Below are 17,371 nucleotides of genomic sequence, written 5' to 3'. Positions count from 1 at the left end.
ATTTGAAGAAGTCCGGGAAAACAGTGTCGAGCACAGCTGCTAATTCTAGCTCTCCTAGCAAAACGGCCTGTAACTCGCTTGAATCGCAAGGATGTGATTATGCTTCCGCTGTCGGGGTTTTGAAAAATAACATGCACGACTATGTTGAGCAAAACGATGATTCTGTGCTTATGCTCATGGAGGAAGTAATCCCGCCGCTACCCGACACGCTGATAGTTGAAAACTCCCGGATAATCAAAGACATGAAAGAAGAGGTCGGCAAGAACACAGAAAAAATCTCTAGTGTGTTGGAAACTATTGATTTCATCTGCAACGAGGTTAAAGATCTGAAACAAAGAGTTGATTTCATTGACTCGCGCACAAAGAAAGAAGAAATTAATTCCACTGAACGAGAACAACGCCTGGCGCATTTAGAAACCTACACTCGTCGATGGAATCTGAGGATCCACGGAATTCCTGAGAAAGATAAAGAAAATGTCCGTCAGGAGATTATTGACGTGTGCCAACAGATTCTTCCTCAGTTTAAGGAGAAATTTCCTGATGTCATTGATGTGGCACACCGTCTTGGCCGTGTTCACCCACACAGCAAGGGCCGTGGTATTCTCTTCCGATTTACATCGCGCTTTTACCGAGATGCAGTTTGGCGTGCTGCAAAGGATGCTGACTTTCTGACAAAAAATCGTTTGAAAATCACGGAGGACTTGTCATCAGCTGATCGAGCAAAAAGATTGAAGCTGTGGCCAATAATTGAAAAAGCTCGAAAAGAGAACAAGCGAGCGTTCTTCGTGGGCGGACGCGCTTTTGTGGATGGTACAGAGATTTTTCCTCCTACATAAAAACTAAAGTTTGGACTTGATATGATCCATCTTCATTGCTTTTTGGCGGTGCTATAGTATGGACTGCAGCTCTTATAAAACTTTTTTTTTTCTCTTTTTCTCCACCTCGAAGATACCTGATTTTCTCATACTTCAAAAGTTCAGTTCAAACTAATTATAAAGGGATTGTTGTCCTCATCCCTTCCGATTTAGGGTTTGACCATTTGGTTTTCCATTATAGTGATAGTCTCTCTTTGTAGTAATTCTTAGGTCTTGTTCCTGTTTCCAGTGTTTTGTTCTTATCCTTCTTGTTTCTTTTTATGTCCTTGTCTATTGTCTCTTTAAATTGTAGAGGGCTACGCAACATTCTTAAGCGAAAAACAGTTTTTTTATTTCTTAAACGTTTTAAAACAGATTTTTGCTTTCTTCAAGAATCTCATTCAACCGTACAAGAAGTTAATTTATGGAGATCACAATGGGGGTCAGAAATTTGGGTGTCCCATGGAAATGAACATTCTGCCGGAGTTTGTATTTTAAAAAATAATTTTAGTGGAAACATTTTGGCTAGTGATTGTGATATTAATGGTCATTTCATTTTACTAGCTTTACAGTTTGCTAACCTAACATATGTTATTGCCAATATTTATGGTTATAATTCTCCAAAAGATAATAAGTTTTTTTTTGTAAATTAGAAACTCAATTATCTAAAATGTTAACTAAATATCCAAACTCTTATTTAATTATTGGTGGTGACTTTAATGTTGTGTTTAATAACACATTAGATAGATGGCCCCCCATCCCACCTGTATTAATAATGATTATTTATTTTCTTTTGTACAAAAGTTTTCTGTTGTTGATGTGTGGCGAGAAACTCATCCTTTACAAAAAGTTTTCACTTGGAACAATAACTCACTTTCTAATCAATCCCGTCTTGACTTTTGGTTAACTTCAGCTGAATTATCAAACATAAAAACGGATATTATTCCCTCTTTATTTTCTGATCATAAAGCCATTATTATCTATGTACCAATATCTTCTACTCCCCCACATAAAAGATCCTCATACTGGAAACTTAATAATTCAATTTTAAAACACAATGAAGTTCAAACTAAAATTGATTATTTAATTTCTTCTTATTGGGATAAAGCTAATAAAGAAAATTTATTTTGTAGCAATTGGGAACTTCTTAAATTTGACATTGGCAAATACTGTAGAAATTATTGTAGTCTATTAGCAAAAACTCGAAAAAAAAAAATGAAGATCAAATTATGGCTAGAATATCTGTATTATCACATAAAAATGTAGAGGATCTTACCGACACAGAGAGATCTGAATTTATAGATCAGAAACATCTTTTAGAAGATATATATAAACAAAAAGCTGAAGGTGCCTTCATAAGGTCTCGTCGAAAATGGCTAGAAGAGGGTGAGCAGAACTCTGCATATTGTTTTAGGCTAGAAAGGCAGCGAGTTAAATATTCTATTCAAAAACGACGTATTGACGGGAATATATCTGAGGACCTCAAAACAATTGCAGAATTTTGTGCCAGATTTTATAAAGATTTATACTCTTCTAAATTTTGTCAGGCATCCGCCACACATTTTTTTGATTCGTTATCCAACATAAATAAAATCAGTTCTGAAGAGAGTCTTCTGTGTGATGCTCCTATTAGTCTTACTGAAATTGCTGAGACAATTGATCATCTCAAATAAAATAAATCCCCTGGAACTGATGGGTTGTCTGCAGAAATTAAAAAAAAAACTGGCTCCTTTTTTACACAAAATGTTTTTAGAAAGTATTGAGAATTTAATGCTCCCTCCTACTTTATGTCAGGGTCTAATAACTCTAATACCCAAGTCCAATAGAGACCCCCTTTTAATAGAAAACTGGCGTCCAATCTCCTTATTGAACACTGACTATAAAATGATTGCCCTAGTCTTAGCAAAAAGATTAAAATCTATTCTAAATAGTATAATAGATGAGTGCCAATCAGGTTTTATACCCCAGAGACATATATCTAATAATATCCGCTTGATTTTAGATTTATTGGATTATTCAGATCTTATTTCTACTGACAGTTTTATTCTTTTTTTGGATTATTATAAAGCATTTGATTGCCTAGAACATGATTTTATATTACAGGCCCTGCGTAAACTTGGTTTTGGTAGTTTTTTCTGTAATTGTATAAAAATGTTTTATAATAATGGAAATAGTTCTATTCGGCTTTACAATGGCACTTCTCCCAGATTTGATTTAAAGCGTGGTGTAAGACAAGGATGCCCCATTTCCCCATATCTGTTCTTAATTGCTACACAATTTTTAAGTTTACATATTAAAGAAAGTCCTCTTAAAGGAATTTCTGTCGCTGGAACAGAATTGATAATCAGCCAGTTAGCTGATGATAGTGCGTTGTTTTAAAAGATGTCTCTCAGATCCCAATTGCTTTAAAGTCTCTTCAGTTTTTTACTAATGCTTCTGGCCTTCAGCTTAATATTGATAAGTGTGAGTTGCTTCCGATTAAAAAATGTGTTGCCACCTCTATTTATAATATTCCTGTCAAAGAGAATGTAAAATATTTAGGAATTAGAATAACAAAAGACATAAAACTAAGATGTAAGGAAAACTTTGACCCTATATTAGAAAAAACAAAAAAAAAATTTAATGTTTGGTTACTAAGAGATTTATCTTTAAAAGGTAGGACTTTACTTACAAAAGCTGAAGGCATCTCTAGGTTATCCTATGCGGCTCATTCTTTATTTGTAGATAAACCGACCTGTAAATTGATTGATGTAATGCTGTTTAAATTTCTTTGGAAGAATAAAACGCACTATGTTAGAAAATCAGTTATTTTAAATTCCTATAATAAGGGTGGCTTAAACTTCATAGATTTTGATTCACTTAATAATACCTTAAAAATAAATTGGCTTAAACGCTTTCTCCACAATCAATCTTCTATTTGGAATGTAATTCCTAATTATATTTTTTCTCAATTAGGAGGCATTGACTTTTTATTAATGTGTAATTTCTCAATTAACAAACTGCCTATCAAACTTTCCAATTTTCATCAGCAAATGCTTCAGGCTTGGAAACTTGTTTATAAGCACAATTTCTCGCCACACAATTTTTTAATTTGGAACAATTGTAATATTTTGTATAAGAGGAAATCGATATTCTTTAATAATTGGTTCAGTAACGGTGTGATATTAGTAAAGCAGTTATTTGACAGTAATGGTAATTTATTTACTTACTCTGTTTTTACTGCAAGATATAGTCTTGACATATGTAAAAAAGAATTTAATATAGTTTGTAAGGCCATCTCCTCTGAAATCTGTATGCTTTTTAGAAATAATAATAATAATAATTCATTGATTTCTGCTTGTTCCCTTAGTCCTGATTCTACTGCTGTTGGTTCTATTTGTTTTTCCACTAAAAAATCCAATCATAAAATCAGATCTTTATTTTTAGACCTTATCATCACAAATCCTTCTTCTATTTCTTATTGGAACAACCTATTTGATGATATTAAATGGTCGTATGTCTGGTCGCTCCCCCAGAAATTTTTTTTAACAAATAAAAATATCTTTTAAAATTATTCACAGGTTTTATCCCGTTAAACAATTTTTACAAAAATTCAAAAATGACATTGACATCTCTTGCACTTTCTGTGAAACCTCTTCTGAATCTGTTGCTCACTTGTTTTGGGAGTGTCCCACTGTTAAATCTTTTTGGTCTGATGTAAACTCTTTAATTGTCCAAAAGGTTTGTGGTGATTTTTCTTTAAGCTATCGTCATGTTATTTTGGGGCTATATATTAAAGGAAAAGAATTCCTTAATGCAACTTTTTGCATAAACCTCATTTTATTTATTGGAAAGTTTTTTATACACAAATGCAAATATACTCATAGTAAGCCTAATTTTTTATTTTTTAAACGAGAACTAGCTCTTTATTTAAAAAACATCATAGACTCTCACAATAAGAAAGCTATTAAAACTTCTAAAATATGTGGTTTATTTAATATTCTGCAACAATTTAATTTTTCTTTATGTGCCCTTAATTATTTATTTTTCTTCTTCTTTTCTCTCTCTTGTTCCCTTTAATTTCTTTTACATTTATTATATTTGTTCTAAATTTGTTACAATCCACTTTTTTCAAAAAGTAATATTTCTATTGATTGTACTATACTTCTTTCAGTTTTGTATCGGTATTTGTTGTAATGTAATGTTACTATTGCAATAAAAAAAAAAAAAATTTCAAAAAAAAAAAATAAATCAAATTTTAACACGGAAGAGTTTTTTTTGTCTCTCTCAAATTAAAGCAATATTTCTTAATCTTGTTGTTTTTTTTTTTTTTTACTGTACAGTTGCCCCAGGTGTTTATCAGGTGTGATGCCTGCTCATCTGACCTTTGACCTCGGCACTCAACTGCTGCCAGTTTTCTTTCAATGCCATGAGATTTCTGAATTCTACATGCAGGAACCGATGCATTCCTTTTTTTTCCTTTTTTTTTTTTAAACAAAACAGATATGGCAGACACGGCCAAACATTGAAACTTTGGAGGGCATTGAGGGGAAAAAAAAGCACAATATCATCAAGGGGAATAAAAGGTTTGATCAAAGCGTGCGTTTACACACGTTCATTTAAATATGGACAAAACCAACATTGGGTTAGTTTTGTTATTAGATTTAAAATGCACGGACCCTATTTGACCCAGTGTTCATATATACATATGTTTTTATGAATGAATATTTTTGCATATAAAAGATAATAAAAGACTGACTAGACAGATTAGATAGTTTAATAGACAGATTGACACTTGTAGTCATTCGTTCCTGTGTATTTGATGACTAGCTTCCAGCAGTATCTGGCTGCAGACTTGCATGCAATCTGAGACACAAAGCACTCAGCGGAGCTAGTGAGGTCACTGTGAGAGGCGGGGTTAGGGGTGCACACTCACTGACAGCCTAGATTTAGCCTGGTTTTAACCAAGCCGTCTATTAGACTTTTAACCCTTATGTATTGTTCATATTGTTCAAGTGGCTGTTTTTGCCCCCAATGACCTCCATTATAACTAAACTTGTTTTAATTGCAAAGCCATGACACCAGATAGTAACTCATTCTTTATTGTTGGTGGTTTCCCTGTTGGGACGAGATAAAATGAGTCATTTTTACTTTTGATGGTCAGTTGGCACCTTTAAACACCCCAAAAAAATGCTTGCTGGGATGGTACCAAGAGGCTGTGCTCACTTCTGGACAGAGGGGGTGTAGACTTGCAGCTAGTGCCGATAAGAGGTGCAGACGCTGAGGCTGTTCTGTATGCGAGTGTTGAGGTTTTGAAACATCAGCTGACAACGTGTAGGTAGAGAGTAGCAGGTTCTGGGAGTAGATGAGCTTGTCACCGGTGTAGACTTTGACCGACTTGTGAAGTTACTCACAAGACCTCCGCTTATGGGACATTACCATTCAAATGAAACGTTTCCAGCAGAATATGACACTTTAAAAAACTCCATCGGCACTGGTAACTATGAAAAACACGACTGAGAGAGGACTTCCGGTTGCGCCACCGACAGGATGACTGCTTAATCTTCGAGCTCGCCGACGGTTAACAAAATAACCCCCTAAAACCTGATTTTGTGAAACTTTGGGAGTATTAAAGTAATGATGGAGAAAGGGGTCACCACAAGGAGCAAAATAACATCGAATGTATCGGAAAACAACCCTGAAACAAGTCAAGTAACGTTAAACAGAAGCCGTTCCCGGACACCATCACCTCATGGCGAAGAGGGCCCCGAGGTCAGTCTGCGGTGTATTCTCAACGAACTTCGAGAATTCAGAAAGGATAACATGGAGCAGTTTGACGAATTCAAACAGGATTTAAAAAGAACGAACGATAGACTGGAAGAGGCTGAGGAAAGAATTGAAGAGACCGAGACCACGCTACAATTAGCATCGACGCTAATCAAACGCCTCATACAGCGCCAAGCTAATCTGGAAGCCAGAGTGCTCGATCAGGAAGGACGGGCACGCAGAGATAATCTAAGGATTTACGGTATACCTGAAGACAAGGAAGGCACAGACATGATCGAGTTTCTAAATAATTTGCTGAAAAACGCATTGGACTTACCCCGGGACCGTGAACTTGGAATTGAACGAGCACATCGAGCGTTACAACCGAAACCCAGTAACCCGGAGGCAAAGCCACGCTCAAAAGTAGTGAAATTTTCGAGCTACCGGACGAAAGAAGAAGTGCTTCGAAAGGCCTGGCAGAGAAAAAAGGTGTATTTTAATCACACTCGTTTCTTCGTAGACCACGACTTCCCTTTAGAGGTGCTTAAAAAGCGAGGAGAGTATGTCGAAGTCAAGAAAGTATTGAAGGAGAAGCAAATAAAATTCCAGACCCCATACCCGGCAAGGATGCGTGTTTTCTATGAGGATGGCACCCAACTGTACCAGAGTGCGACGGAGGCAACGAAAGACTTGGTCAAGCGTGGATTTACGGTCGCGGTGGTGAAACCTTCCGTGGCAATAGAACAGGAGGAAATTACAGCTAAACAACTAACCACCTGGCAACCGGTACTGAAACGACGGGACCGGGGAGAAGATCAGAGATACGGAGAGGTGGCCGGTGACGCACAACCCAAAAAAGCTTCCCGCAGTCAGTATAAGGAGAAGCTTAAGCAATTTAGAAAATGAACAAAAACGGAATTCTATACATCTAATCCAGGAAAACAGCTAAGATCTCATATGTCTTTCACACCAATATTTTATCCTATCTGACTGTTTTTGAAACAATCATCTGAATGAATAACGTTATATTCCTAATTGCGTTCGAATAATGTTTGAAAATGTCGGTACTTAATGATTGACTGTCATCCGAGGATAATTTTCTTTTGGAGTTAGACTTTTTTTTTTGTGTTGTCTGGACTAATTTACGACCAATTAATAGGGCCCCACTTCTTGAATAAAGTGGACATTTCCCTTACGGAGGCTTAAAACTCAGTAAGCCCCATAAGGCTCTTTAGAATCGAGCCTCTACACCGGAAGCAACTGTTCTTGTTAGTTACGGTGGTGTAATGTTCTTTAAAATTGTTCTAATTTGGTATCAGTTTAGTATCTATAATTTAAGAGAGGCAATGTCAAAATATACACTACGGTCAATAAGAGAGACGCAGAGGGGAATTAAATTGGTTAGTAAACTACAAAAATATGAATAAAGGTAATCTTAAAGTTATTACATTTAATGTAAATGGAGTGTTGAATCCAGCTAAGAGGAGTCAAATACTGTTAAAAATGAAAAAAGAAAATGCAGGGATAGTGTTGTTACAAGAGACACACCTTACACCAATAGAACATGAAAAATGAAAGAGAATGGGATTTTCCAAAGTGTATTATTCTTCTTACAAATCAGGACATAGAAGGGGAGTAGCAATATTAATTTCGCAAAAAATACCATTTGAACACCTCTCAGAAATTTCAGACAAGGAAGGGAGATATATTTCAGTAACAGGGAAAGTTGAAGATATTAATATAACTGTATGTAATGTATATGCTCCCCCAGGAAGCAAGTTATCTTTCTATAGGAAAATAATTGACTTAATGATAGAAGGCAAAGGAATTGTTATATGTGGTGGAGATTGGAATATCCGTCTTAATCCAAATCTAGATTCATCAAAAAACTCTAAACTCACACCCCTACATAAAAAAATAAAAATTGTAATGAATGAGCTAGGTATAGTAGATCTCTGAAGAGATCTTTATCCAACAGGCCGTGACTACACTTTTTACTCAAACCCCCATGATGTATACTCACGAATAGATTATTTTTTTGTACTCAAGCGAGATCAACATAGAGTACAAACCTGTGATATTGGAACGATTGACCTATCTGATCACGCCCCTCTCTCTTGTACTATACATATTAGAGATAATCCAGGAAGAACATTGTGGAGATTAAATACAAATATGCTGAATAATCAACAATTTCAAACTCAAATTAAGGAAGATATAAAGTTATTTTTTACAGAGAATGATAATGGAGAAGTTAACCCAGCCATATTATGGGATACATTAAAAGCAGTCATTAGAGGTAGAATCATATCACTATGTGCTCAAGAAAAGAAACAAAAACGATTAAAATTAACAAACCTTAATGAAGAACTAAAAGATCTGGAATTACAACATAAGAAGGAAAAAAAATCTGATTTAATGACTAAAATAAAGAAAATCAGAAACGAGATAAATTGAATATATGCACAAGAAATTGAAAGAAAGATTAATTTTACAAAACAAAAATACTATGAATCTGGTCCAAAGGGCACTAAATTGTTAGCAAGAAGGATGCAAAAACAACAAATTGAGAGATCAATATACAAAATAAGGGATTTGAATTCTAAAAATACACTACACAAACAACATGAAATACAAAAGACTTTTGAAAACTATTACGAGCTCTTGTATACTCAGCCACATTTAAAGAACGCCCAACAAATAGAACAATTTCTCGATTCTATCAACCTACCAGTTGTAACAGAAGAACAAAATAAAATATTAACTGCTGAAATAACTGAAACTGAATTAGTCAACGCTATTTCTAATCTTAAATCAAATAAGTCACCTGGCCCCGACGGGTTTTCATCAGAATGGTATAAAACTTTTCGATCAAACTTAACTCCAAGCCTACTCCAAGCGTGCAATATCACTATAAAAGAGGGTAAGATGCCCCCATCATGGAATGAAGCAGTAATCTCTGTTTTACCAAAGGAGGGGAAAGATAAATTAGAATGCGGTTCATATAGGCCAATCTCGATCTTAAATGTTGATTATAAATTATACACAGGCATTCTCGCCAAAAGACTGGAAAAGATTCTTCCGCAGCTAATACATAAAGATCAGACAGGTTTTATCTCGCAAAGACAAACTTATGATAATATTAGAAGATCCTTACATATACTAAATCATATATATCAGAACAAAATGGAGGCTCTTTTAATCAGTCTTGACGCGGAGAAGGCTTTTGACTCTGTAAATTGGTCTGTTTTATATAAAGCTCTTGAAAGATTTGGCATACATGAAAACTTTATAAAAGGCATTCGTACAATTTACAATAAACCAGTAGCCCGGATAAAAATAAATGGATACCTCACAGACACCATAACATTACAACGTGGGACAAGACAAGGATGCCCAATCTCACCATTGTTATTTGCTCTATATATAGAACCTTTGGCACAATGGATAAGACAAACTAAAAATATTAAAGGTATAAACATAAATGGAGATATTCACAAGCTGGCATTGTATGCAGATGATATTTTGATTTATTTAAGCACACCCACAACCTCACTTCCTGAACTAATGACTTTACTGGAGAAATTTGGTTCCTATGCAGGTTATAAATTAAATATACAAAAAACACAGACCCTATCTTTTAAATATACACCCCCAGTAACTATAAAAGACAAATTGAATATGAAATGGGATCAGAAATCACTAAAATACTTAGGAATTCATTTAACAAAAGAGATTTCAACATTGGCAAAAGTAAATTATGATCCTCTACTAATAAATATTAAAAATGATATACACAGATGGAATGCCGTTTCTTTCTTGAGCTTTAGCCAGAGAATTGACGCAATAAGAGTGAATGTCCTTCCTCGATACCTCTATTTATTCCAAGCTCTCCCAACAGAAATACCCCAAACACATTGGTCAGAATTGAACAAGACCATTTCTAGATTCATTTGGCAGGGGAAAAAACCAAGGATTAAATTAAAAACAGTAGAACTTCCAAAGGAACAAGGAGGAATGGCTTTACCCTACTTTAAGGATTACTTTTATGCAGCCCAGACTAAATATCTGGTTAACCTATGTAACCCAACATATCAAGCAAAATGGAAAGACATTGAAATTACACTAATGAATGATCCTCCATTACAAGCGATATTGGCACATAAAAACCTGGGGGGATACATAGAAAAAACGCAAAATTTATGGATTAAAGCCCAATTAAAAATTTGGAACATTATAAAAGAAGAATACAAACTGAATGATAAACTACAAATAATTCAATGGTGTGCTTATGACACTGAATTCAAACCAAATCAAATGGACTATAGATTTAAATCCTGGATTTCTAAAGGAATATTAACATTCTACTCACTCACAGAGAAAGGCCTTTTGAAAGATTTTGAAAGTCTGAAGAAAGAATATAACCTGGATAAATCTGATTTTTATAGATACCTTCAATTACGTAACCACTTTGAAAATAATATTAAAATTAAAACAGATCTGGATGACTCAATACTGAAAATTTTTATAGATGCCTACAAAGGCAGTGGGAGTAAAGGTATAATTTCAAAACTTTATAAAGGATTTAGATCGATTAAACCCCATTCAACAGAATATGTTAAAGAAAAATGGGAAAAGGAAAGTAATGCCATTATTACGGTGGAAGAATGGTTAGACATATGTAGATTTACATCAAAATGTACTAATTCACATATGTGGAGAGAATTTGGATGGAAATGTCTAATGAGATTTTTCATCACGCCAAAACAAAGAGCATACACCACAGGAAAGAACACTAAGTGCTGGAGACTATGCGGGTCTCAGGAACCTAATCACTGGCACATTTTTTGGGAATGTCCAGTAATAAAGCATTTTTGGGTAGAAGTACATGGAGTAATAGAAAACATACTTAATATTACACTACCCTTTCAATTTATAGTTATTTATTTTGGAAGCTCTGATATCCAAATATGTAAATCTGATAAATACTTACTTGATATTTTAATACTCGCAGCCAAAAAAGCAATTACAAGACACTGGTTACTTCCTGAATCCCCAACAACCCAAGAATGGCTAGAGATAGTATATAATATCTATGTGATGGAAAAAATTACATTCTCCCTTCGACTCCAAATTAATACATTTAGAAACATCTGGTCCAAGTGGACTGATTACGTTAGATTGCTCCATCCAATCTTCATAGAAATATAAAACTATTACTATCTAATTCCCATCCACATAACAAACATTTTTCAATTTACGACCCATTGCACGCCCCCTCTTTATCATCTTTTTAAATTAGTAATTCACAGTTGATAATAACCTAAAGTTGAATGAATAAATAAAGATTTGACCCTCTCTGACCTATGGAAATTTAGTATTGATATTATTTATGTTACCATTTTACTGTTATTTTCATATATTGTATTTGATGAAACCTTTATTTATTTATTTTTTATTTATTTAATTTTTGTGTTCTGTTACTTTAGAGTTTGTGAAAAAGAAAAATGTTAAGCAGTGGGAAATGTTTTCTCTTAAGTGGTATCATTGTACTGTGTTTATTGCTACTACAAATAAAAAGTTATAAAAAAAAAAAAAAAGAAAAACACGACTGAGCACTAATAGTGTACTCAACACTTTACACTGACATTTGAAGGATCACCTGACATTAAAGACTGAAGTAAGAACGCTGAAAAAAACCCATCAGATTTTAGCCCAGAAGAGTTTCTCTTTTCCTAAATTAAAGCAAAACTTCATGATATTGTGTTTATGAATTCATTCGTGTGTGTGTGTGTGTGTGTGTGTGTGTGTGTTGCACTGCTGGAGTGAAGGTTAACCAGTCCACACAGTTCATGCGGCTATAATCTTTATTATCTTTTATTAATAAACTATGTACAATATTTACACGTCGGCTCCAGGTCTCTTGAATGAAGGTCTCTCAGCGACGTGGTCTCTTCTGGTCGCCGCGCGTCTCTGGTGAAGATGGGGAGCGGGACCGTTTCCCTCCGGCGTCCCGGACCGAAGATGCCGCACCTGCTGAGGACGAGGAGGGCAAAGGCTCGGTCTGGCAGGAGAAGGACGGCCTCTTTCTCTTCTCAGCAGCATAGGCCTCACTGAACAGATCGAGCGCAAACACACACAAGCAGACATCATGTGAGATTTGGACAAACACTAGAACATGCGGCTATGCCAAGTACAGTTTACTCACGCGTCTATGATGGGAATGACGTATCGGCCGCTGCCGTCTATCATGACTCCCTTTCGGTCTGGGTCGTCCACCTCCAACAGGAAGCTGCGGGGAATCCCTGTGCTCTTCCGGATGCGCTTGTGCGGCGCGGAGCGGCTGCCCTGTGAATTGAGGAGTGGCAGTCAAACTCTGAGCAAACAATCTGACTGATGAGGACAAGAGCTCAAGTTCACAGCAACCGTGAGCTTGGAAAACCCAGTTACCACATTAGTGGGGCAGTGCCTAATGTGGTGTCCCGGGATCCCAAGCAGCCTCATGGCCTCACTAGTGAACATCAGAACCATGAGAATCAGCTCAGACATCTCTCACAAAGCAAACCTGTCAGTGTCTGAACGCTCACCTGCTGGAGTAGTAGCACAGGCTGGACTGGTACATCACCGCTTTCAGCTTGTCCTCCTCTGACGCCTTTGCCTCAGCCAGATTCTCAGTCTGTTTCACAGGCATTTGCACATTTGAATCTTTTTCACCCTCAACCCTTCAAACAATCTCAAATCTCCCTAAGAAGCTGAGTGCGTGTGCGTATATTGTGTGCTTTACATTGCGTTTTGCTATTGTGCTATTCATTTGTTCAATACCTTCAACAACTGCTCCAGTGAGAGGAGTGAAGGATCAGCTCTAGGTGAAGGTTCACGCCAGCGTCCAGCTTGATGTCTGCAAAACAAAGGAGCTTGTGTGACTAAAACACCAGGGACAGACCAGGAGTCTTCATATAACATCTAACAGAGGACGCGTGTGCTCATTTCACAGCACTTACCCAACAAATCTTCTGTTTGAGGACTTCAGTCCCGCCGCAGGGATCCGTCTGATGATGACCGACGTGTTTTTAGGGATGAGAGCATCATCTGTGTATTCTGACAGCAAAATAAAATCAGAATCAGCACATAATTATGGAGCACGGTATACTTTGAGAGCCATTAGCCTTTTAAAACAGCCAAAACATCCCTACATGTCAGCATCAGCACCACCTTACAGCTTCCAGAAGTGTCTGATGTAACGCATCTAATGTTAGCGTAGAACAGTTGAAGTGTCTTTTCCTCAACTCACCTTCATCAGTCTGGGCGTTGCTGATCTTCAGCTGGCAGAACTTCAGCCTCTTGCTCCTCATGATCTGCCGCTTCAGCTCCCCCGCGCTGATGTTGAGGCCTTCAACAGCGAGTCGTAGGTGAGTCGACTCTGGAACCTGTAGTGAACACAAGACATACTGAACACAAACACAAAGCACAGCGTAATAAAAAGGGTCAAACCTGAGTGATGGGAACAGCAGGCGATCAATCGACGTATCCAACGATCAATAATATCGATAATCTGGAAAAATTGTCACGGAGGACGCAGAGATCAGATGCCAATCGACACAGCGAGATTCAAACAACACCCACAGGACGGTTGTCATGGATGCTGATGATGCACAACATGATGTACAACTTCCGGCAATATTATCATTATTAATATTAATTTTATTGATAGTAGTAGTAAAATCATTGCGATAAGTATAATAAAATAAACAGCAGAACAGTTGGCCATCTCTGAATAATACACAGCGACGTTTCCCTGCACGAACGATTCAGGCCTTCGCCAAGAAGACTCGGGTGAGTTGATGATTCAGGGATTGATTCAACTGTCCGTTCATCCTATTGGCTTCTTTGGCTGAATGAATCGTTCAATGCTTTACTCAAATAAAGCGGCCTCTTGCTGCCACCTATTGGGGGTTTGCTTTTTTGTTTTCAAAAGTACTTTGACACTTTTTTAAAGGCACCTTTAAGTTCATTTTTGCACAAAAGCTCGTCTCTGTGCGTTCCAAATGGTTTGAAATTTCCTTAGCACATGGTTTTCTTGATGCGTTTGAAATTTTCAATGTAAATCCACTCGTACTTGCATTTGATCTTTATTATGCCTTAAAATCAAAACTATACTAAAGGTGTCTTATCCAAATGCAGATTTTCATTCAAAACGTTATGACAGAACCATATTACTTTACAGTGGCCCATGGATATATATATATATATATATGTGTGTGTGTGTGTGTGTGTGTGTGTGTGTGTGTGTTGCTTGTTTCTTATTTACCCATGCAGTGACTTTTAGGCATAAATACTATGTAGGCTTGCTAAAGGGTTGCATGAGAAATGTCATCATCGTGAGAGCTTGACTTTTTTTTTGTCGCTGCCTTTAGTTGTGGTGAAATGAGATGCATCATGTCGTTTATCTGTTTGTGCAGTCTGCACCTTCATTTCTGAATCGTGTGGCATCGTACTTGAAGCCAAGTCATTTAGTCCAAGGCATAGTTGTCTTAGAATGAGTAGTTTGCTGATCAAATTCCACATTTTGATGAGGCAAAACACATCTTGGATGTTTTAATTACTATTTTAGGTGAAAAACAAAACAATGAGATTTGTGTAAAATCTAAAGTTAACCAAGTCCAGCCCGCCATCTTGTCCTGCCTCTCAGTTCTCTTAAGCCTTGGGCCGGCTCTGTGAAGTGGCCTCTTTTGGGCTCATCATTGAAGACCGGACGAGCTGCAACATTTCGTTCTGCCAGGTTCTGGGAGTAGATGAGCATGTCATCGCTCTAGACTATGGTCAACTTGTGAAGTTACTCATACACCTCCGCTCATGGCATATTACCATTAAAATGAAACTTTTCCAGCAGAATATGACGCTCTAAAAAAAAAAACTCCATCGGCACTGGTAACTATGAAAAACACGACTGAGCACTAATGGTACACTCAACAATTTACACTGACATTTGAAGGATCACCTGACATTAAAGACTGACGTAAGAACGCTGGAGGAACATCAAATTTTAACACGGAAGAGTTTTTTTGTCTCTCTCAAATTAAAGCAATATTTCTTAATCTTGTTGTTTTTTTTTTTTTTTTTACTGTACAGTTGCCCCAGGTGTTTATCAGGTGTGATGCCTGCTCATCTGACCTTTGACCTCGGCACTCAACTGCTGCCAGTTTTCTTTCAATGCCATGAGATTTCTGAATTCTACATGCAGGAACCGATGCATTCCTTTTTTTTCCTTTTTTTTTTTTAAACAAAACAGATATGGCAGACACGGCCAAACATTGAAACTTTGGAGGGCATTGAGGGGAAAAAAAAGCACAATATCATCAAGGGGAATAAAAGGTTTGATCAAAGCGTGCGTTTACACACGTTCATTTAAATATGGACAAAACCAACATTGGGTTATTTTTGTTATTAGATTTAAAATGCACGGACCCTATTTGACCCAGTGTTCATATATACATATGTTTTTATGAATGAATATTTTTGCATATAAAAGATAATAAAAGACTGACTAGACAGATTAGATAGTTTAATAGACAGATTGACACGTGTAGTCATTCGTTCCTGTGTATTTGATGACTAGCTTCCAGCAGTATCTGGCTGCAGACTTGCATGCAATCTGAGACACAAAGCACTCAGCGGAGCTAGTGAGGTCACTGTGAGAGGCGGGGTTAGGGGTGCACACTCACTGACAGCCTAGATTTAGCCTGGTTTTAACCAAGCCGTCTATTAGACTTTTAACCCTTATGTATTGTTCATATTGTTCAAGTGGCTGTTTTTGCCCCCAATGACCTCCATTATAACTAAACTTGTTTTAATTGCAAAGCCATGACACCAGATAGTAACTCATTCTTTATTGTTGGTGGTTTCCCTGTTGGGATGAGATAAAAGGAGTCATTTTTACTTTTGATGGTCAGTTGGCACCTTTAAACACCCCAAAAAAATGCTTGCTGGGATGGTACCAAGAGGCTGTGCTCACTTCTGGACAGAGGGGGTGTAGACTTGCAGCTAGTGCCGATAAGTGGTGCAGACGCTGAGGCTGTTCTGTACGCGAGTGTTGAGGTTTTGAAACATCAGCTGACAACGTGTAGGTAGAGAGTAGCAGGTTCTGGGAGTAGATGAGCTTGTCACCGGTGTAGACTTTGACCGACTTGTGAAGTTACTCACAAGACCTCCGCTTATGGGACATTACCATTCAAATGAAACGTTTCCAGCAGAATATGACGCTTTAAAAAACTCCATCGGCACTGGTAACTATGAAAAACACGACTGAGCACTAATAGTGTACTCAACACTTTACACTGACATTTGAAGGATCACCTGACATTAAAGACTGAAGTAAGAACGCTGAAAAAAACCCATCAGATTTTAGCCCAGAAGAGTTTCTCTTTTCCTAAATTAAAGCAAAACTTCATAATATTGTGTTTATGAATTCATTCGTGTGTGTGTGTGTGTGTGTGTGTGTTGGCATATGTGGTTTATGGAACCAATTTTCAGGTTTACCCACCAGCATTATGAGACCATTTAGTTTATGAGACCATTTTTGGTGGTCTCATAAACTAAAAATTTAAGTGGATATTAAAAATGGTTTAAATGATGATTATTCATTACAATGACCTAAATGATAATTATAAGACTTGTTTCAAAAGTTTACATTGTTATTTGGTTATTATTACACTTGGTAACTTATTTAACTTATTTAACTTATATAACTTTTTATGACCTTTACAAATATGGTC

General features: G+C 36.7%; 1 protein-coding gene across 3 annotated transcripts; it reads right to left on the bottom strand.

Annotated features, from left to right (window-relative positions):
* Positions 1 to 12,450: 12,450 nt before the first annotated feature.
* LOC141375739 (E3 ubiquitin-protein ligase RBBP6-like) lies at positions 12,451 to 16,341 on the bottom strand. 3 transcript variants are annotated; one of them, XM_073910673.1, is made up of 7 exons: positions 13,891 to 14,467; positions 13,601 to 13,697; positions 13,422 to 13,497; positions 13,187 to 13,275; positions 13,050 to 13,110; positions 12,808 to 12,947; positions 12,452 to 12,712 (listed from the first exon to the last, which is right to left on the bottom strand). In XM_073910673.1, exons 1-7 carry the CDS (start codon positions 13,949 to 13,951, stop codon positions 12,538 to 12,540), a joined length of 699 nt encoding a protein of 232 aa, XP_073766774.1. In that variant the 5' UTR covers positions 13,952 to 14,467; the 3' UTR covers positions 12,452 to 12,537. The 3 variants fall into 3 exon arrangements, with proteins under 3 accessions (XP_073766775.1, XP_073766774.1, XP_073766776.1); XM_073910675.1 differs by having other exon boundaries at positions 13,793 to 14,220; XM_073910674.1 differs by lacking the exon at positions 13,050 to 13,110 and having other exon boundaries at positions 12,451 to 12,712; positions 13,891 to 16,341.
* Positions 16,342 to 17,371: the final 1,030 nt, after the last annotated feature.

Source organism: Danio rerio, chromosome 8, assembly GCF_049306965.1.
Source record: "Danio rerio strain Tuebingen ecotype United States chromosome 8, GRCz12tu, whole genome shotgun sequence".
NCBI lineage: Eukaryota > Metazoa > Chordata > Actinopteri > Cypriniformes > Danionidae > Danio > Danio rerio.
The sequence above is the reverse complement of the archived record's forward strand: the minus strand, read 5'-3'. Positions and strand labels throughout refer to the sequence as shown.